At 47.9% G+C, this 23,668-nt stretch overlaps 1 protein-coding gene across 1 annotated transcript in view; it reads right to left on the bottom strand.

The window, feature by feature from the left end:
- Positions 1 to 23,668, bottom strand: part of LOC119390615 (caspase-2) — a 126,658-nt gene that overhangs the window by 53,071 nt on the left and 49,919 nt on the right. The window contains exons 2-3 of the mRNA XM_037658217.2: positions 14,605 to 14,803; positions 11,016 to 11,077 (exon numbers count right to left, since the gene is read on the bottom strand). Of these exons, the coding sequence (XP_037514145.1) occupies positions 11,016 to 11,077; positions 14,605 to 14,803 (261 nt within the window). The remainder of the gene's footprint in view (positions 1 to 11,015; positions 11,078 to 14,604; positions 14,804 to 23,668) is intronic.

The raw sequence follows: 23,668 nt of genomic DNA, 5'->3' as shown, positions 1-23,668 counted from the left end.
CGCACACAATCGACACAATCCTTCCGTACAAGCCGGATCGATCTGAGTGTGCGCCTATTTCTGCCACAGCCAGACTTGCTGAGGAGTGTCGCGAGCTTGCGAAGACCTTTACTACGCAGGACCAAGAGCGGCAGAAAAGCATCCGCGGTGAGACCAACACTTCTGCACCCACGTTCCTACCCGGAGCACTCGTATGGCTCTCGATCCCTACCACTGCAACTGACCTCTCTTCCAAACTGCTGCCCAAATACGAAGGCCCCTACCGTGTCGTCGAACGCACATCCCCGGTCAACTACCTGATTGAACCCATCGACCCATCTTCCGACATGCGCCGTCGAGGGCGCGACATTGTCAACGTGGAGCGCCTCAAGCCCTACCATGACCCGCTCATAGTGACCAGCTGCTAGGTCGCCAGACGGCTCCCTTTTCGTACCCGGGGTAATTGTAGAGAAGAATTGGAACGTTGTAATGGGCCGTCCTCTCCAGCGCCTTCTAGTGGGTCGCCCTCTTCGCCTCTTCTCGGAGAGCACGCCCCTCGTGCTCGTGCTCTTGAGAGTCTGCGCTCCGTCGTGACTGTTTTGCATCGTCGCCGTCAATGCAGCCGTCAATAAACGCCTTTACAAAATAAATAAATATTGTTAATAACACTTTCTAGACCGCGGTAAATTCGGTTGTTTTTGGGTAGTCCAGCAAATGATTTTTTTCTTGCCTCAGAAACTGATCTATGCCAAAGTGTATAGTATCAAATAACAGTGGATGAATTGGTCCTCGCAGCAGTATTAATTTAAAACAGAATTATGAGGAATATTACCCGAAATATACTTGGATAACTGCCTCATTACCCCATCAAAGTTCATTACTTTTCTAGGTGTTACATTAGACCCTCAACTCAAATATAACATTCACGTAAATTCTGTCATCAAGAAGACTGCTTTTGGCATCCGTGTACTCATTCGCACAAGGCATTGTTTTCAGCAACATATTCTAAAATCACTTTACTATGCTTTCATTCACAGTCACCTTACTTACTGCACTTCATCCTGGGCCAATACCTACACCACACACCTGACATCCCTCATTCACCTTCAGAAAAGAGCACTCCGAATTATCACACATAGTCCTTACACAGCATCAGCAGCACCCCTCTTTAGCACTCTCGAAATTCTACCGTTCATTTCCACCTTTAAACTCAAACTTGGGAATTTTATTATTCAGGAGCAGAATTGGTGACATTCCCACTGACATACTTCCCCTAACACATCTCCACAATACTAATAACACACAGTTTTCTGAAAATTGTAACCTTCTGCTTCCAAAAGGAAGCACTAACTACGGCGAAACGACAGCCTTGTATTCTGCAATTTCTTCCTGGAACTCACTACCATTAATCAATAAATCAAGCCCTTCATTACATTGTTTCCGGCGGCATCTAAAACAGGTCTTACTAACAACATGCGACACCTGAAAATATATGTGTGTGTATACATATGTGTATCTGTTTAAATATAAATACATGCATTTATGTGTATGTGTATGTATATGTATGCATATGTGTATATGTAACATATATGCATATACAAGTTATGACGTGACAAAGTGTGTTAGTGATAAGTATGTGTTATGTTATAGTCATCTAATCAAATTAGTTATCTCCTGTTTTATCACTTACATGTAAATATTTGAACTGCTATAATATTGAATAATTTTCATTACGTTCATTTTGTTTAATTCGCTTGCTGTTTTACAGCGAAAGCTGTTATGAGATCATTTCACCGGCCGTTTTTGGCGCCGTAGTTGTCCGCCGCCGGTGTCCAAAACCAGTATCGCTCGAAATAAGAAAAAAAAACGAAATAAGAAAAAAATTCCAGGATGAAACGAGGTTCGAACCTGGGCCCTCTGCGTGGGAGCCCAGTATTCAACCTCTGAGCCATGCCGGTGCTTGAAACTGCTTTGCAAAAAGGTCCTATACACGCTTCATGTCGGGAAGGAAACACATTAACATATGCAATATAGCGTGGTAGAAGAGTAAAATAAACACCAAGCGTCGCACAACGCGAATTCTGTAACCAGGCGTCACACAATGCGAATTGCGCAACGAGTAGGTTGTTGAATGCTTCCAACCCATTACAAAGGGCTCTGCCATAATTCTTCGTCGTCATCAGGCACAGCATCAACAAAGTGCGCATAATGCCTTACATGCGTTTAGCAGGTACCAGGGCTCTCCGTAGATTGACGAAAAATGGCACAGTGCCTGCTTTCATACTGCTCAAAAATTACAATGATTTATAGCGTAGTGGGTTCCTCGCAACCGCACTTGTATTGGTTGCCAAGGAAGCCCATAGGCGCATGATCCATTTCCTCGGGGTCTCAGTAAAGTTCTTCGCCTCACCCCCCCCCCTCTCTGTCCCACGTCAACGTATGTTTACAGCATGACGGGAGAGGGAAATAGCGACCGGCCGTCACCCAATGAAAATTACACAACTGGTGGGCCGTTTAAAGATTCCAACCCATTACAAAGGGCTGAGCCATAATTCTTCATCATCAATCGTCATCATCAATCGTCGCGTCAACAAAGTGCACATAATGCCTTACAGACGTGTAGCTGGTGCCTCGCTTCTCCGCAGAATGACGAATAATGGCTTAGTAGGTGCTTCCCACCTTCACAAAAATTGTTATTTATGGCGTAGTGGGTACCTTTCTAGTGTACTTGTATTGTAGCCCCAAGAGAGCTTAACGGGCTCTAGAAACGTCGCTCTTCCAGCTTTCGCTGTGACTGTGCTGCGGTTTCAGCGCAGGCCTGGCGTTTTTTTCCTTAGTTGTCAATCTTTGTTTCTACATTTTTTATACATGTATTCACAGGAGGTCCCCCTGAGAGTTTTTACTTTGGGACCTCCTTCTGTATTATATCAAGTTTCTACTTGCACTGTACTGTATTGAATATTGAATAAACCTTGAACACGGAAAAATTATCAAACCAAAAAGAAATGTAACAAAAGGAAAAAATAATAATAAAACAACAATGCTACTATGCACAAATAGACATCAAAAATAGAAATATATACGTTTTGAACACAAGCCCCTTATAAAAATATACTGCAAATATAAACTCTCTAACTACAAAAGTTATTTACCTATGTACAAAAATATAAACACTACTGCCTATCCTGCCACCACGCGAAACAGTTTCTCGACGCGGTGAAAGAAAGGTTGGTTGCACGTTTCGCACACATTTTTTCTGCTCAACTTTGATGGTATGGTACTTTGTTGAAAGGTTCGGTAGCCTTGAACTCTGCATGGTCCTCTTGTCTCTTGTAGCAATAGGACAAGAGGTTTGAGTTGCTTAATTTGCTGTCTTAGTGTGGAACCATTCTGCGTGAAGCTGCGACAGTTCCACTGAATGATTATAGGTCGTGTAGCCATATCTATTCTGCCGGCTTACGCCATTTAGGGTCATCATCTCGAGTCTGCAGAATTTTGTGGATTTCCATGAAACGTGTTTGCATCTGCGTTTGTATTGCATTAGTTACGGCCTGAAATTCTCCCCGTAGAGTTTTTTCTACACGCCGAGTCTCAGTGTACCTTTCTCGCCTTAGAATGCTCAACATCTGTGCATATGCCGAGTCTTGAGCAGTGACGGGCTGTGACGCTGAGGGCGTCTTACTCTGCTGGGACAGCACAGCTCTGGTGTAAGGCGGCCTTTTAGAATTAGCCGTAACTTTCATACTCGAAGAACGCCCGACGCGACTTTTTGATCAGCCACGTTGTGCTTTAGCTGTCGGTGAAGGTTGTTCACCTTCCCGAGATGGCGTTTGGGGTTGTATATCTCGCTGCTGTGGTGTTAGCCTTTCGAGCCATTCCTGTAGTATGGCTGTCAGCTGCTGATTTTCTTTTTTTAAATGCGAAGCATTTCTTAGCGAACCTCTGGCACTTTGAGTGTTTGTATCTACGTATCTATCTATCTATCTATCTATCTATCTATCTATCTATCTATCTATCTATCTATCTATCTATCTATCTATCTATCTATCTATCTAGCCGCCTACGTCTGGGTGCTCTCATGATGGCCTCCTTAACTTGGTGTAGACCAAAATTTGCATGGGAGGGTAAGAGGATTTGACGAACATAATTGCCGGGTCGTGACATGAATAACGTTAAAATCTTGTCGCGTACGTCGTCAAACCCTTTCCACTAGACATGTGTGGCACATACCCGTTTACCACGGGCCGCGGTGTACGGGTATGCGCCACAGGTGATTGACAGTTTATCTCTACCCAGGAACGGCGAGAACAGACATTGGTAACTTAAACGCTAGAGCGTTAAGGAAAACCAACAGCGGCAGCGTTGACTCAACGAATGGAAAGAATGAAAATTAGGATCCCAGCAGGAATCGAACCCAAGCATTCTGCGTGGCAATCAGGTATTCTACCACTGAGCCACGTCAGGTCTATAAACTGGCTTGGAAAAACAGCCTACGCAGGCGTAATATCGGTGCAACGTCAATTGTGGTTGTGGTGCTGGCTATGTAATTTTACAAGAAAGCAATAAACACTACATGATACTGCTACGATGTGTACTCCTACGATACAGGCGTCATATGAGATTAACGTCTGTAGTTCCAGTGTTGGCTCCGCTTTTATAGGAGTCTAATAAACATTCGTTTCTATTCCTATGATTCAGCAAGCTATATTGAAGCATTGCTCGACCCCGGAGGAATACATTAACGAAAGGTAAGTTACATATGATATCCACATCACCGCACCGTAAACTGCACTTCGTCCACCAGAACGAGGCAGTGTCCTCTTCATTTCGTACGAGGCTGAGCGATGGCCTCATGCTGACCGAGAATGATGCCACATTGATCGACAGCCGCTTCGTAGACTAGGCTACGTAGGCTACATACGCCCAGGTACTCTACGAATACGACAAACACCATCCACTGATGTTGGTCTACGTAGCACTATCCAGGCCTACCAGCCTCGACGGCCTATACCTCACCAACGCGAAGGGTGACCAGATTCCGACATCTCGCCGGCTCTGTCGACAGACAATTTGTCGACGAAATGACCGAGGCATCCACGAATTCCAACAGCTCTACTATACGACATACTTCACTACACATGGACTCCTCGTCACCACGATCACGACCGGATCCTATACGAAGTCATGACCAGCTGCTGGTGCTCACTGATCACGGTGATGGTGCCCTTGCTCAAGAACTGTCAAGAACTTCTTGCACACATGCACACGGGTTTGTGAAACGTGCATGCGTTCTCGGGACACGTATAACCACTACATATCAACTTAGCGCTTCTGGTGTTGGCAATACCCACGTTGCCATTGGCAGCGTTACCCAACCATAAACAGCTGGTTATGTAACATATATGCGGCTCTTCAACATATATATGTGTGCGTATAAAATTTATACAAATCTTTAGCGTCATTTTGTAACGTGTCGCTCAGTAAAAAAAAGTTACGCCACAGTCACCTACCCGCCGCATGCTTCGCATAACATCGACTCCCACGGTACGTGGGAACTGCCGAATTTTTTAGCTATTTTATTTGTTGCTCATGTTCATCTAATAGCACAGGTTGTTTGGGGATGCTCGCTTGTGCTTTTTCAGACCAGCTGACTGTCTTTTGCGGTACCTCTGCATTATGCCTGAGATTCTGAGTCTTTCGGTGCACGACTAGGACAGGCCGAGTTTAGGGATATATGGCCCTGCTTCTGACAGGCAACACAGAACGCTAGCCTCTGCCGGCCTCGTGCGGCAGTGGGAAGTTAAATCGACAACATGGGGAAGCGACCATCTACCCATTATCATTATACTCAATAGGAAAAAGATAAGAGAGAAAAGAGAGGTACTTGTTTTTGACGGGGAAAAATTTCGAATGGCCACCGGGGATTGTTTTACACATTTCGAAGGTTTTAGCGCTGCAGTCGCTTAGGCGCGTCCTTACGCCAGGGAATATATCCCATGCAATGACACCACGACGCACATGGATATGCATCTTGCAAATCTCTGGCGCCAGGCAAATCGCCTAACACACCAATACCGATATAAAGGAAAACGGCATCGGGACCTCATGCGTCTCATGCCTGTCGTCGTGCCTGTCGTGTGCCTGTCGTCGTGCGCTGCTTCATATGTAATCATAAAAAGAATACCAGGAAATGGTCGAAGCCGACGCATGGCACGACACGTGCGCAAAGTTGGGTCGAGAATCTGGGCTAAAAAGGTTATGGCCGATTATCAGGAGACTACTTGGAAAAAAGAAAGGCGCGCCTCCTCTTTCAGAATTTTTCCTACGGGAAGAGCCTACATCACTGTAGGACCGCGTCATTCACACTTTCTTACCGCATGCTGCTGAAACACCAGCACTACAACTGCCGTATATCAGGATAGACGACCCTAAAGCGGAACTTGACACCGTTCACGCTAGGTGAGCTTGTAGCAGCGCTGGCCCAGAGCAAAAAGAAGTCTGCTCCTGGACACGATAGAGTTACTTGGCAAGAACTTCGAAATCTCACCGACGAAACACTACAAAACTCTTAACTATCATTAATGAATCCTGGCAATCCGGCCTTGTCCCCGAATCACTTAAACTTTCACTAATCTATCCTATAGCGAAGCCAGGAAAAGACCATACAAAGCCAGCGAATTTCCGACCAATAGCTCTGACTTCAACAGTCGGCAAACTCATGGAGCGAATGCTGAACACACGCATACAGTACTACATCGAATACGTGAAACCCGGACTGCACTTGCCCAGGCAGGGTTTCGGCGGAACACGGGCACACATGACTGCCTGTGGTTACTTCGCAGAGTAATCAACCACAAATCTCGCAAACAGATGCCAGACTATATCTTTGAAGTTAGATATGCATAAAGTATTCGACAACGTGAAACAAGAGGCTATGCTACAAGAATTGGCAGCAGGGTATCCCGGCCAAAGAGCATAATTAGATTCGCAACTTTCTACAAAGTAGAGCAATCAGGCTCCACGGCAAAGCACCGGGATGGAGTCCGAGGACCTATTATCTGGATAGGGGTGTACCGCAGCGCTCCATCCTCGGTGCTTTGCTCTTTAATCTGGCCATGACGCGGGCGGCAGAAAGGCTTGAGCAAGAAACTTCGGCCCGTTTTACTATCTACGCGGACGATATCACAATATGGACAGAAGTGGTGGATTATCCAGACGAACAGAGCATGCAAACTGAACTCCAAGCAGCTATCCTCACCCTCGCGGATACATTAGGTAACCTCGGACTGGAACTGTCGCCAGAAAAGACGGAATTGATTAGCGTGGACGGAAAAAAAGCGACCAATGCAAGCAAGCAGAACACACTACACATCGGCAAAAGCGACATTACATCTACCTACGGACAAATTAGGGTCCTCGGAGCACAGATTGGTAGTTGCAACAGTCCCCAGCAATGGATCCAAAGTTAAGACGCACGTGGAGCCCGATGTTGCACACGGTTGGACGCATTTCCAATAAACACGGTGGAGCAAGACAGCAAACGTGCCAAAAACTTGCCAGTTCAGTCGCTGTCGGAAGGATTCTTTATGGGACACCTGTTTATGAATACTACAATCAAGACCTCCGTGATGTCGAAAAGTTACATAGGGCGACCGTCTGTACGATAGCTGTGCTCCCGAAGCACACGATGAACGAGGAGCTATTCAAGCTTGTGCCGATACCACCAATAAGGGACATAATCAATGAAGCACGAATTCGCATACGACGTCGGCTTGAAAACACACCACAAGGCAAACAAATCATGGCATGGGACAACCAAGTTCATGCGCAATTGGGTCACGAGGAAACGACCACAGCATCACCATGGGAAGCACAGCTGAGCACACGGAAACAACAACGCCCGATCGCTAGGCGCAACACGAACACCTGGCAACTCTTCGAGAAAAGGCAGCGCCTCAGAAAACCTGAGCACACGATCGACATCTACACTGACGCGACAATCAGACACGAACAACCTAGTATGGCCTGGGTCAGCACATCCGCATCCCGCTACAATGGCTATCACAGTTGCCAGCATCCCGGTGGTGCGCCCTTGCATGCAGAGTTGTTGGCCATATAGGGAGCGGTCAACCCTATTCCGATTGACGCAGGGAACACTGCAAGCGTGAGTCTTCGAAATAGCTTTCGTATACTGACAGATTCGTACGAAGCGGTGGCTCAGCTTACAGCAACGATTGAAGATGCGGTGGCCAACGTTATAAGAAAAAAGTTAGAGATTACAGGATTGCGGAATCGATGTGGAAATATTGTGGACACCGGGACACACTGGCACGGACGGGGGAAACGAAGCCGCTCATGCGGTCGCCGCGCTAGCGGGTGGGCTTGACTATTCATTGAGCACCCCACACCCCAGTACGTCGCCAATCCTGCGGACCTCAATCCCAACCTAGAAATGCTGCGCGCAGGCTCTCCAAGCGGAGCATTTTTGCATTATGTTCGCGTAAAATTGAAAATCGACAGTAAACGAAGGCTATTAGAAGTTACACAAGCACCTCCATTAAGCGACAAGGGCGGACTTACTCGCCAGCAAGAGATATTTCTGAATAAGTTTATGGCCAAAGCAGCGTACAAACCACATATACTTGACAAATGGATTAGACCCAGACAAGCAATTTCAAACACTGCTCATCGATGCCCACACTGTCAAGAATTACGCAGAGCAGATTTACACCACCTCATTTGGATTTGCTCAGCTTTCTCGCGAGGAAGAACACACATCCAACACTTGCAGCACTATACCACGTTCTGGTTTTCTGCTGTACGCAACGCGTCTCGGTAATCCGCACATAAAATATTAGGTGCGTGTATGCGTAATAAACTCCAGAAGGCTATCCCATGCACTCTAGCACAACAAACATTGCCCAGTCGCGTGCGCATGCAAATGCAGCTGTGTGGATGTAGCTCGTAAATGTTTGCGTGTTCCGCCGTAATAATCACGGCGAGATTTGTCAAGCATTTATCAAAACGTGAAATTTGTACAAGGCACTGCATGCTCATGAAAGTGCCTTTCGCACCAATACTAGTACATTGCATGGACTCGCGCTTCCAGAAAATGTTTAAGTAAATTTATGTGAAAAATATAGTAGCTTTGAGATGAGTGTGAAGTGATTTAAATAGCGCGGCGAGACCGCTCAGCGTGAATCCAGATGTTCTCAAAAATATGGCCACTGATAGAGTCCTAACAGAACGCCGCAAATATTTCTGCGATAAGTGCTGCCGGATATAAGATCCAGTCCATGTTAGCATCAAATTCCTGCCTGCGCACTGCGCATTGCGTGCCTGAGAACGGCGAACCGCGAGCCACGTCTCCAGCGTGCACAGTCGAATTCACGAGTGACGTATGTCACGCGAGTGGCGTCCAACATAAACGGCATTTCCTCCGGGGCGCAGTCCGCCGAGCGACTGCGAAGCTGCATGCAATCAGCGCCAGCTCCTCGCTTCCATGGTTGACGCAAACTTCGGCCACATTTTTTATTAAAGCTAAAATAATGTCTACTGGGTAGTGTCATTCATTTGACGGGTAGCGACGTGCACTATCCAACGTTTAGAGCCAAGATGAGTTCCTTTACAAGTGAAGTTCATCTGCAGTGCGTGCACGGCGTACCGCACCTGCTCGGGCGTGTTGTATTGTATATACGGCTGACAATATTGTATATACGGCTGACAATACTACGATTATCAGCGCATGTTCATCTCAGTGTGTAATTATTACGGGGAGAGGGTCGAGCCAACGACGGTAACAAGTAAAACATCTGGCATATGAGCGTGAGCGGTTTGTTCTGAAGCACGGTCGACTACGGCTTCGAAATAAACTTAATAGGCTTAGTGACGATATCGGCTACCGGCCCGGTAACCGTCGGCGGTGAAGCGGCCAGCGACGTTACTGAGAACACGGCGATTCTCCGTCGGTAATCGGCTACGTCGCTGTGCGGTTGCCGCGGATGGATTCCGAGCACACGTTCCACGGCAAGCGAATCTTGACGTTGAAAACTCGTTCAATCCACGAAAGGCAGTATACTACCACAAAGCTACGCGATTGCTTCAAAAGTCTTCAGAAAACGACCTTATTCTGGCGTCGATTCGGTGCAACGTCAATTTTCCTTGGCTACCCGTTTTTACAACAATGTAGTAAACATTACATAAGTGCCGTATGACTCCTCTAACCGTCCTGAAGCGCTGCTCGACCGAGTAGGAGTGCACCAGAAACCTCTACTTACGATGTGGGAATTATCGCACCGTAGCGTGGGATGATACGCACATCGAAACGCACGATATACCGTTAATGCCGACGTTACGTCGGACCATTAGCTACCCTTTAGTCTCCAGTAAGCTGCCGTGCCTGATAGCCCCACGATACGAGCAGAACTATTCAGTTTAAGCAATTACGTCGTTACACCTGGCAACCCTTGGCTTAAAGCAATAAATTCTGCATAGGCTGCTACTTGCTGACTACTTCGCGTGATCGCACAGTGAGTGCGATCAGGTACAATGTTTAAAGTTTTAGAGGACTTTGATATGTGGGAATACAATCAATTTGAACAATTTCGATTACTCTGAGAAGATGCCTGCAGGGAGACAGATTTGCAGGTTATGCAGCAAAAATGCTGCACACCAAGAATGACTTCTCCAGGATTTTGCTTTCGCGAATATTAACGTGTAGACAAACAAAAACCTTGCGGCTGTAGCGCTGGACAGTGACAATGATGGCAAGTGTAGTTCTCTCTCGTCCGCACAACCACGGAGCCGAAATGTAAAGACATGACAACGTGAAATTTTTCTTCACAGTGCCTTGTCTGAACAAATTTTCTTCTGCTCTTGGTAATTTTAACCACTTACGCATAGTTTACCGCCCAGCTCACGATAGCTACGATGTCGATAACACAGTGCCTTTCAAAGCAACTCACACAGATCAAGTCAAACATACAGCAGGTATGAGAAAAGGTGTCACGTGGATAAAGCACGCAACGCGCCCTTACATCTCTCTGCAAGCGTTCCTTGGCTGGATCCTGGTCTCTGGCTTGAGCCACTGCGCTTTGACCTGGAGAAAAACAGAAAAACAAAAAGAGTAACAGAAGGTCTTGATTGGTGCCCTGGGGTGCCATATCGCCCACGCTATCAGCTAGAACATTCGTCCTCGAAGCATGGGATTGGTAGACTCCGCTTTCTTGATGTTTACACGCGCCTCGTGTAATCGCGTACGTCGATGATGAACAGTTTGTGATAGAACGTGTACGATATGGAGCGCCTGGAATGTTCGGGTTAACTCCCACGTTACAATCACCACCAAGACGTCATACCAGCAACAGAACACGAAGTTCAGAACATACCGGAGTGAATGCTTTAGGCAGAAGGGCTGAAGGGAATTGTTTTGTGCAGTTACAGTAGCCGCAACTTTGTGCCACTATTTACCGCGCGAGCAGTGCTGCATAACGGCATGCAGGGTAGTTTATGCATAAGCGGTATCTTGTACTTAATTTGGAGCTTGGGGAAAACAGCGCTGCTGCAGAAACTTCTTCGATTAGTTTTAGTAAGATATTTCAAATCATGTCTCTTAGAGTGTTCCAACCGAGAATGCCATAAGCATTCATTTCTTAACAGCATGCCTCTATTCAGACCACACTTCCCGAAATATAAACTACCTTTACAATGGAACTTCGGAAACAATGTGATGCTAAATAGAAAAGCAGGTCTCACTTCAACGTAGGACATAATTATACCGACCGCGCATATCTAATTATTATCTGGATGGTACAATTTTGCAACGAATTCTCTTTGGAATCGCATGCATAAGTGTGACACTGTAGTGCCCGTAGATGGGATTCCTTTCCACCTGTGCGTAAACCAAGTGCTCTGGCAGGCTACGCCATTTCAAGTGCCCTTCTTCTGACTGGCCTGTGATTGTGCCATCACAAATTTTCTTGCCCCAAAAACATCACCTTTCTGACAGGCTCACTCAATGCATTGGGTCTGAATTAGGTTGTAAGTTATGGAGGAAAAATGACCGTGGTACGCTTCTCAAGATATGGATAAAATATGTAGCAAGGAGGTTTCTTGTGCGTTCTATAACGGTTGATTTACTTAACTCCTTCCACGCCAAGCTGTTTTTGCGCTTTCTGAATGAAAATAGCATAATTATTTTACGGCAGAACATCGAAACTGTGTTAGCTTGCCCATAACAGTGTTGGAGAACCTAAAGCGTTCCCTCACCTGTCTTACTTTGATTACAACTGCTATGCATATTTACTGTTGTTTGGTATTGCATGACGTGCACAGCGCATTCGAATGGATTGTTCGAGAGTTCAGTTAAAATTCCACTTAAAATCCCACTAGATTTCTAGTTTACAATTCATATTCAATATCGTTACTATATATTTGAATATTTGCTTACTTTACGTACTGCTTATTTCAGTAACTGACTAGAATGTTATTCATACTGAAGAGAAACAGCGCAAGAAAACGCGGCTACGGAAATCAAGCACACGGTAATGCGGGGATACGTGCGGCAGGCCACTGTGATTGTTAATGCTGCTTTTGATGCTTTAATGATGCTTTCCTGTATCTGATAGCTCGCGGTGTGAGTTCCATCAGTTTAGGAGGGAATGAGTTAACGTTAGGCGTTTGCAAAGTCAACTGCGTGGAAAATTTGGCATCAAGCCACCTTCTGAATTGCAATAACACCGCCGAGAGAACCCTTGAAGTATGCGTAGAAATCCCGGTGAAATGGCTGGTTGGCCAGTTAGGGGGTTTAAGTAGGCCTCGTGTGGTTGTTACAGCACTTTAAACGCACTTTCCACCATCGGTAGGCAGTAGTGAAACTGAATGACTCAGTAGTGAAACTGAATCTTCTTGCTTCGTGTTATACCTATAGGGCCAGCTTGGATACGGTTCCTTTTGCAAATGCCCTAATTGCTGATCTCGATTCGCTGTAGATTCTCGTCCTCTTGTCGTCCAAGGCGATCGCTATTGCTGCCTGCTCTGTGATTTCAAAGGACTTCGTCTGAACAGTGATGAAAGCGACACTTTCCTTTTTGGAGCTGACACCGGAGCAGGAAAAAACGGAGCTTAGGAGCAGCCATTCGTGTTTTCGGAGAAGGTGGCGAAATATTCCAAGCAACTCCTGGAGTTTCAAGCATCGTTTAAGCATTTAATAAATAATAATATTTAATATTAGAAATATCACGAATGCAATTATCACTGAAAATTGCAAGAAACAAATATTTAGCAGATTAATGGTCATACAACATTAAATATGATCAGCTACATACATTTTACACACAAGTACTTGTGGCAGAAATGATATAAAACAGATAAAGCTGAGCACCCAATTTTAAAAGTAGTGACAATCGCGAAAGCAGCAGTTTATAATCAGTAAAACGTCAAAGCAGTATGTTATTATCATATACATATCTCCAAAATAGCCAGTATTGAAAATCAGAAAACGGCTAAATGAGCTATACTCTTAAAATGCCAGTTCTTGTGGCATAAATGAGGTCAAAGCTGATAAACAAGTAAATGCAATCAGTCACACATCAATGTTGTCACAGCAGAAGTTTGCAATCAGCATGATATCGAGCTAACCTCACATACATCTCACCAAAATAGTCTGCTTGTCAGATACAGGTACGCAGCTAAGATATGTATAGTGCCAGTACTTGTGACATTGTCAAGGTGTTAGTATGCAGCTTGTTTTTGGTTTTATTGAGTCTCGCTGGATAATCACACGGTTAAAGTTTGTTGTATTCAATTTCCCAACGCCATTTCGGAGGAGGTTGGGAGCAGTTACTAAAAAAATAATACACTTTGGGGCATCACGGAGCAGCATTTCTCATTAGGAGCGATTTGGAGCAATTGGAGCAGCACTACCATCACTGGCTTAATCGAGATGGCGTTCGTGACGACTTTCGTGATCTAGGCTAACCGCAGCAAAGGCCCGTCCTCCGGAGTAGCGTGCTGCGTCTACGAAACTGTTCTCCGGAGTCCATTCACGAGCTTCTTCCAGGAGGGCCTTCGCGCGCACCGACGTCTTCCCACATTTTGTTCCGAATGGATGTTTCGTGGGAGTGTGGCGACAGTGATTTATTTATTCTTCTGTACATGTGGACGCGAGGTACGCTGGCAACTGTAGTGGCCACCGCTTGAAAGATATCGTTGTTTTCTTTCAAGGGGTGGCCACTACAATATTTACTCGTTTATTTTTGATGCTCTAGATTATTTTTACTTTTATGTGACCACTCACCCTTATAAACCTGCTCCGGTCCTAGCGCCGATTGCACTGTAGTGTGTAAAAGAAATAAGTAAATAAATCTACACACCACGCGTCATTATTTGCAATGTCTGAACCCTATGAGGAGCCTTTTGAAGAAACCCACAATGCCAAACTTAGCCCAGAGTCTTACACTACAGGGTTTAGAAAGTGCCGTTCTGCTTTGGGACTGTGACCTTTATCGATCGATCAATCAATCAATCAATCAATCAATCAATCAATCAATCAATCAATCACAACTACGCAAAAGTCTGTTATGTTTCAACAATGGCAAGCCGAAACCGTACAAGAGCACCACCGACCATACAGAGCAGAGTCAGCAGTCCGACAAGAATCGCTGCCGCCAAAAGCGCGAAGCTCCTGAGGCGGCACTTCCTCGAATGCGAGTGGTGGCGGCTTATTGTTGTTCGTCAGTTGGCGAGCCAGCTCGATCATGATCTCCTCAGCATGGCCGCGGCTAGGGCTGCTGATGGCCTGAACATCCGATGGGCCCAAATTTTCCTGCAATACACAAGTAGGAGAACTCAAGCGTTGCGGCCTATGTAACACTGCACAAGACTTGTTACGCCCTTGGTATTAGGTTGAACCGTAAATGGGACGCAAAGCTGGTGATAAGTGAACAGTTCGATCAAATATGCAGACAGACCGAACAATATGTAGAATGTAGCTATGTTCTGTAAACTGGAGACGTGAACTCCTGCAAAGAGCAATTATATAGACAGGTATGGAAGGAAAATTGTAAGGCTCCACAATTTTACTCACTGTGTGTCACGCCTGCCGAGGGCTGCATGTTTCGTGTAGTTTGAGTAACATGCAGGAAAGCCATTTTTGCAAAACACGTTCGGAATCAGTCAATTACTTTTGAATGTACTTCTTCATCCTTGAAACAGCTATACAGTGCACAGACTATCGCCAAAATCATATCGTAGGATATTTCACACGAAAACTTTCTTGGGTCTTTATTTATTTATTTCATATCCACAACGCCAAAGGCATTAAGAAGGAGGACGGGCGGTGTTTGCAACCAGTTTGAACAGTGCAATTTTTATACAAAAAGCGTGAGAGAAAAAAAGAGCAGAGAAACAGTAAGCACGACAGCCACAGCAGATTCACAACAGGATAAGTAATATAAAAGATATACACTAAATATGCCAAGGAACCCTAGAAAGTTGAGTCGCCTCAATAGGGCTGTACGAAAAAATGGGAACACTATGGGCTTGTTGTTCTTTGCTAGCCCTTTCGGCCCTGGCGGTGTCAAATGACACAATCACGCAACATTTCCCCTAGCACCTCGGAAATGAAACCAAAACTGCCCATTCTTGGGGGGATACTTCTTCAATGATCCCCACTGCGATTGACACTAAAACGGTGACATGCTTGCGGAGCTGGGAGGCGCAAAGAAGAAGAAGCTTGACCAAAATCGTGGGTGACGCCGAGGCGGGTACGCTGAGGGGCGTTAGCGCCATATTCGGGTCGACGTATCAGAGCTGTTTCAATTAGTATCACACGGAAGAATGAGACGTGGTTCACATATCGTGTACTCTAGTGAATATCAGGAAAAAAGATGCAATTTTTTTCATTTCACCAGCGCTGAGCCCCGATGACCTAATTTGATATCATGTCTGTAAATCCATTGACACTTGCACAATTGGCTCACTTTTTCGTTTGTGGTCTTTTGAGGTCATGACTGTCAGGAAAATGCGCACAGAAAAAGTCCCCGTCAAAATAAAAATCCAGGGCTGAAAGGGCAAGACACTACATTAGTTAGAACTAACAGAGAAGAAATCCAGGGAAAGTATGGGGGATGTTATTTGTAGTAATTATGGTGTAACTGTGCTGAAAGGCTTGAAATACGTGACCTGATAGGGGAGTAGTCGCATTTTTCGTCCGCCTAACGTGTGAGGCAGGGTAAAAAAACGCTGCCAGCTCCACAGCGTGGAAGCTGTCAGAACTGCGAAGCTAGAGCCCCCCTACGTCAGGCCACCTTTCTGTGTTTCTTTTGCAAGTCTTTCTAAGTATTTCTGTGTTGTTTTGGTGATTTTTATTTGACACTCTATGTTAAGCTATGGGCCGACGACACACTAAATCATGACCGCGCTGGAAAGCTACGATAGCGTTACAGTGCAGTCGAGGCCCATTACACCCACCCACACGCGCAAAGCACCTACCACGGCTGCGCTAGAACGCAAGCAGCGTTGCAGGCACTGCTGCTGTGCATCACATGCCCGCGTTACGCCAACGGACAGCGAAGGGTCGACTAAGAACAGCTTCGCTGTTAAAATAATAATAATAGTAATAATAAACAATAAAAACAAAAATAGATACAGCAGTTTCAAAAAGGTCATTGGTCAAACCAAACCAGAAAGATCAAAGAAACAAAAGTCACTTCAACAGGGCGAAACACACGTCATTCTCTTGTCGACGCGAGGTGCCGTCACGTCCTGCAGACGTCATCCAGACGCGTTCCACTTCTGAGACTACTCGAGCTCTATGCGGTCTTCTAAGCTGTCAGCGTAGACTATCTACGATGCTCTCCAGAACTGGAACACAGCCTATATATAGACGAGAAAACCTGGGCCAGGGGGCGCTACGGCACCTGCTTAACAGCGTCTCCAATGTGGAAATGACGCGTTGATGCGCCCGCGCTTTCCTTCGCTGCGCGTGTTCACGGCGACCAGTTTTCGACGGCGGCAGGTAGCCTGCTTGCGGAACAGCGATGCAAAGATTGCAATGTGGATTCAAGAAGATTGCCGACGCCGACAGCTTTTTTTGTGGCGGCAACCTCAAGAAAGGGGAGCGTCTGCTTCCACATGTGTACGGCGTTGAACAAATTGTCGACGGTGATGTCGCAGTGAAAGCCCAAGTACGTGTCGTAGGTGTCCGACAAGTTCGTTTACGACGTCGAGTTATAGCTCGAGTTAAACTCGGGGGCTTTACGGGCCAGAACCATGAAATCATTGAAGCATGAAATCATTGAATCATTGAAGGTGGGATCTCGGGTACGAGTTTCACCGCCGCGGGGACTTTTTAACGTGAAAAAAAAAATCGAAGTACGCGGTAACAATGGTGTTCTTGCATTTCGTCGTTATACAAATGGCGCCGTCGTGCCCGCGAATCGAGCTCGCGTCGTCTAGCTTAGCGGCGCACAACGCATGCATTTAACTAACACGGCGGGTGCCATTGTAAATTCAACTATGCGACACGACTAAACAAAGCGGCCGCACGCTGAAAACCGGCTTATTGCGTTTCTTCGAGTGGTCGCGACATGGCATGCGAATGCGGAATTATGCGACTTACTTGACTCGGCGCACTGCAGTTATCCATGCTTGTCGTCTGTCCTTCTCGTACCACTTCCCCGGAAATCTGTAGAACTTCACGGTCGGCCTTCGACCTTTCGTGTTTTCGAGGTTGTTATGGCAGTCAACAACACAGCAGTACTGCGTGCCCGCTTTCCTGGTTGGTGCGGTCGCGCTCGCCATCGCGAAAACAACGCGCTCGCGCCGTAGAAAACACAGACGCGCGCCTGCGCAGACGCGACCTTCAAGAGCTCGGCGCGTCCGCCAGGGGAGCATTCGGCGCTGGTGTCGCGAGCGCTAACTTTAGGTTGCCTCGTCTATACCGGGTGGCCGGTGAACGGTTGTGCAGCGCGAGCAGTCTGTTTTTAGATGCGAAGTATCTTATGGCGGAGTTCAATCCGGTGGTGGTGGTGGTGTGCGGCGTGACCACCCTTTCTGCGCATGCGCATACCCTCTCCACACACCTCCTCTCCACTCCCCCTCACTATTCATCCTGTCATCTTCCCCTCTCCCCTCACCCTCTCCCCTTTCCCCCTCTTCTCTTTCCCCTCTCCACTCACCATCTCTTTCCCCCTCTTCCCTCCCCCTTTCCACTCTTCCTCTGAAACGCGGGCTAGACATGCCGAAATTCTCTCCTGCGCAGCGCCGCGATGAGGGCCAGCGCATGCGCGCCCCTCCCCCTTTCTCTCCTCTCCTATGCTTCCTCTCTCGCGCGCGCCTGTCGACCGCGTTCCCCGCACGCCCTGTGAGAATTAACGGCCGGGCTAGAGGGAAGACACGACGCGCGTAGTGTTCCTCTTCGCGTTCCACGACGCGAGGTCGGTAGCATGCCCAGCGAACGCCAACGGAACGCGATGGTGCAAGTGCTCCGGCTTCGCATCGCCTGCTGTGGTTGTCGGTGGCGTCCGCGGAGCACTGCAACCCTTCGTAACGCAGGTCCGCCAACTCCAGCCGCTTGGAGGACGCTGCTTGCGTCGCTGAGATCGGACGTGCGGCGCGTCGGCTCCGGAAATTTTTGCCAATGACCGTGGAAATTTCGATGTTACCCTTCTGAAAGCGTTGAGAACTTCGTCCTAACATCACGAGGAACCTGCTGACACCGATCCGACGCAGGTGGGCCGAAATTTAACCATTTTTCGCCCGATTTGTCTCTTCGCCACGCCGGGAGTAGCTAACCGCCGCTGGGGTTAGCTTGGACACCGGCGGTGCGGGGCCTTCCCGAAGACTCCGTACGATGGCGACCGCTACCCAACGCGGCTACGACCCAGCCGCCATGGCGTGGACCGAAATTGATGTGCAACAGGCTGCTGCCACAGAAAATGGACCCACCAATATCGAAGATGAAGGCCTTTTCCAGCTCGTGGCTCTACGACGGAAAGCTGCTCAGCGCAAGATGATGCCAAAGCCGGCTGCCCTGAACCCCAATGGCCTCGCCTCCAACGGCCGCGCTCGCACTCTACAGCGGAAGAGTAAGCTGATTAAGTGGCGCCCACGCGACACTCCCAAGATGAGCGCAGATGATATCATCGTGGTGGTGAAGCCCCGTGAAAGTCTGCACCTGAAGACGGCCTTCCAAACTGGAGATCTGGGCGCTGCCATCGCCCAGTACGTCGGCGGCGAAGCTGCCGCTACCCTCAACGTTTGGCCAGTGTGGACACAGAACTTGATTGTCTGCGGGACGCAACATGTGGAGGCAGCAAACAAACTAGCCCGTGATTGGAACCTCAACATGGGATCTGGCTCCGTTCCTCTGCGGGGCCATGTCAAACTCAACGGAGAGGTGTGCCGAGGCGTCATCACCGTGCGAGCAGATGAGACAACGGCATCACTTAAAGGCAAGGTGGTGTGGCGCGAGGGCGAACTGGCCTTCGTGCGAAAGCTTGGAACATCTAACGTGGCAGTGCTCACTTTCGTGGGCCGGAGAGTGCCCCGCTACGTACACTACAACTGTGAATGCACAGTTGTTAGGGAATATAAGAAGACCGTCCCAGCCTGCTATCGCTGTGGAACTGTCGGTCACTGGATAGACAATTGCCCACATCCGGATGTCACAAGGTGTGGCTATTGTGGCCAGAAAGTAGGCGCCTCCGAGCAGGGCCTAGCTGAACACGAGTGTGCCCCTTTGTGCATGGTTTGTGGGGAGGCTCATCTCACCGGCTCCGCAAATTGCAAGGGAAAATTCCGCCGGCTTCAACGCCCAGGAAACCAACAAGGGGCCCCTAGAAACAAGACGAGCAAGGCTTCCGGCAACGGAGGTTCGTCATCGGGCAAGTCCGGACAAGCCTCCGGGCCTGCTCCCGAAAACAAGACATCTAAGAAGAATAAGAACCGGAACGCACCTGGACAAAGTGTCAAGACACCATTTCCCAGGAAGGGGACTTCTCGCCCCTTGAACCAGCAACGCGGCCACAACATCCAAGGTGAGCACCTGGGCAGGGGTCGCCTCCTCCTCCCCCTCAACTCTAGAACTTGAACTCAAGAAAGAGATAGCACTTCTCCGAACTAAAAATGAGCAGCTAGAACGGAAAGTCATTGCACTCCAAAACGTTAGTGCAGAACCGCCTTTACCAGGTACTCTGGATAGCGGCGACGAATCGGCCTCACTGTGTTTGGCATGGGACCTGTGACGTATGGTCCTCTTATCAACAACTTGGAAAGCCGCATGACGGCTCTCGAAAAAAGTGTCACCGACCAAATGGCACCGCTGCCAACAATGATTGCGCAAATAATACAGGCACAAATGGAACAGCTAGTGACTACACTCACTCAGCAAATCACCGCTGCGGTGACCCAAAATGTCAAGTCCTGGATTCAGGCTAGTCCTAAATTGTTTAGGCGGGCTGGTCCCGTAATGGAGGCGGGTCGCCCCTCCAAAGTTTCCCGCAATATTGATGAGGATGCTACCGAAGACGTCCGGCTCATTCCTACCCCTCAGGTAGCGGAGAGCCAGCAAGCTTCTAGTAGTGCTAATCATGGCGCAGGGACCTCGACAGAAGCGAGCTAACTCAAGACAGGAACCACTGTCAATCGTACAGTGGAATTGTAGGGGCTTTAAGGATCCCGCTAAGCGCGCTCATTTTCGCCTCTACTTAGAAACATTTCAATTTCTAGCAATCATCGTGGCTCTACAGGAACCCGGGGCCTCAGCCAAAATTTCAGGGTACAATACATTTCAGCGAGATCCATGTACTTGCATCCTCGTGCACAAAGCGTACACGGCACAAGAGGTGCACCTCGACATGCAGGTAACATATTTGTACACCATGGTCACGGTGTTACCCCTGCGGCGCTCCGACCCCCAACTGCACATACTTAACATATATTGTCCACCAAAGCTAAAAAACATAACTTTTGCAGACATCTTCAGTCGGGCACTGAAGATAGCTGGTCTGGATCCCCTACTCATTATAGGGGACTTCAATGCTCCTAGCAAGGTGTGGGGTTACAAGAAGGAGGAAGTGCGCGGTAGAAAGCTAGCGGAGCTCATCTCCACGCTAGGCATAACCCTCTAGACTGACCCAGCACAACCAACACGTCTAGGAAACTCTGTGACACGGGACACTTGTCCCGATCTCACGCTTTCCAAACACATACAACACATTGAGTGGTACAACACCGAAGACACGCTAGGAAGCGATCACTGCATCCTTAAGACCCTGATTCATACGCGGCCCCTAAAAAGGCCATCAACTCGCGCCAGACTGCCAGACTGGACTAGTTTCCGTAAGTCCCTGCCACAGACCAGTCTTATCGACAATGGATACAGTTCGTGGGCTCAAAATCTCATGACAACACTCAAGAGACATGAGAAATGCATACAGACGACGGAGGACTTCCCAGCGGTGGATAATCATTTACTCCATCTCTGGGAAGCTCGCCGCAGTCTCACGAAAAGATGGAAACGACAAAAGCACTACAGAACGCTGAAAAGACGTATAACAGATCTTACCCAACAGGCTGCCGAGTATGCCTCTCAGTTAGCTGATTCCAACTGGATAGATCGATGTAACACGGCAGCCCGACAGATGTCGGTTAAAAATACATGGAAGCTCTTCCGCAGCTTGATCGACCCCGCTCAATCGCGAGGAGAAACCCAGAAACACTTACAACGCGCTTTACACAATTTCTAGGGCACAACAACACAGCTGGCAGAGACCTTAAGGGACAAGTATCTCTGCACCAAACAGGACCCTCGAGGTCAGGAATATCTCTATGCAGGCAGAGATAATGAAGAGATGGATAAGCCGTTCCACCTCTACGACCTCAAAGCGGCCTTAGCCAAAATGAAGAGAGGCACTGTCCCCGGTCGGGACAAGGTCACAGTGAAACTGCTGGCCAACCTTCCTGATCGCGAGTATGAGGCCCTTCTTAACTACATTAATGCTATATGGAAAGGGGAGACTCCTGTACCGCTAGATTGGAAAACATCACTTGTCACTTTTATTCCAAAAGCAGGGAAGGAAATTAATACAGACAACCTGAGACCTATCTCGCTCACATCGTGTGTGGGCAAACTAATGGATGCGATGGTGCGAGATAGGCTCTCCGATTATTTGGAAAATCGTAACACTTTTGCAGACACCATGTTCGGCTTCCGTCCACACAGGTCCGCACAAGACATTATTACAACTCAGTCATGACATATTACAGCCAACGGAGCACCCTCATAATGACAAGGTCGTCCTGGCCTTAGATCTTAAGGGCGCCTTCGACAACATTAAACACAGCACTATATTAACAAATCTTAGTGAGACACACTGCGGCACAAACACATTCAATTATATAAAGGATTTCTTGACAGATAGAGCCGCGCTCGTCAGAATCCAAGACAATGAATATGGACCTTACGCATTGGGTACCAGGGGGACGCCACAAGGCGCTGTGCTTTCCCCTCTACTCTTTAACCTTGCGATGGTACATCTCCCGGCCCAGCTAAAGGGTATTGGAGGCGTGCAGCACGCGCTGTACGCCGACGATATCACCATCTGGGCCACAGAGGGAAACATCGGACATATGGAGGAAAGCCTGCAAGCAGCCGCTCACGTAGTGGATCGCTACGCAGAGCGCTGCGGACTCCAGTGTGCACCAAACAAATCAGAATTTGTGCATCTTAGACCATCGCCTAAGGACACCACAAAACTGCGTCTCTTTTTGGCTAATGGCCCCATTCGCGAAGCCAAGGAGATCCGAATTCTCGGACTCTTTATTCACAATCAAAGAAGAGTCGACACAACACTAGAAAAGCTCCGCAAGGTTGGGGACAAGGTGGGCCGAATGGTCCGCCGCGTCTCCAACAAGAAAGGGGGATTACGAAGCAAGGACGCTGTGCGGCTAGCTCATGCCTTCGTAATCAGCCGAATTTTATATTCGGTCCCCTATCTCTATCTGCGGAAGCATGATGAAGACAAAGTCGAGGTAATCCTCCGCAAAGTGATGAAGAGGGCACTTGACCTCCCTGTCGCAACTTCTAACGCGAGACTTCTCGCTTTGGGAGTGGTGAACACTTTCAGGAGCTCAAGGAAGCACACCTCACGAACCAATATACACGTCTAACATAGACGAAATCGGGACAACATTTGCTGGACCGGCTCCACTTGAAACATGACTTTCACACGCACGAACGGGTCCGAGTGCCCGAACTCTGGAGACGCGCCGTCAGAGTTCGACCCCTCCCCACAAGGATGGATAGGGAAGACCATATTGGTCGTCGCCAGGCGAGGGCAGACGCGTTGCATCGTCACTATGGCAACAAACACGGAGTCTTCTATGTAGATGTGGCCGGTCCATGCCGCGGGGGCTGGTATACGGCAGCGGTTATCCACGAGGAAAAGCAAGTAGATGGGCTCACTTTCAAAGCCCCGGGCACAACACAAGCGAAAGAAGTAGCTATTGCCCTAGCTGCCTCTGATCCCCGATCTCAATGTATCATAACCGACTCGCGTGGGGCATGTCGAAATTATCAGGCTGGTTGGGTCACACCACTAGCAGAAAGAATATTGCAGAACTATAGCAACCGGGGAATCGATCCTACCCCCATTGCCTAGTCTGGACTCCAGGCCACCAGGGCCTA

This window comes from Rhipicephalus sanguineus, chromosome 4 (assembly GCF_013339695.2).
Source record: "Rhipicephalus sanguineus isolate Rsan-2018 chromosome 4, BIME_Rsan_1.4, whole genome shotgun sequence".
Taxonomy (NCBI): domain Eukaryota; kingdom Metazoa; phylum Arthropoda; class Arachnida; order Ixodida; family Ixodidae; genus Rhipicephalus; species Rhipicephalus sanguineus.
This window is presented reverse-complemented; position numbering and strand designations above follow the sequence as displayed.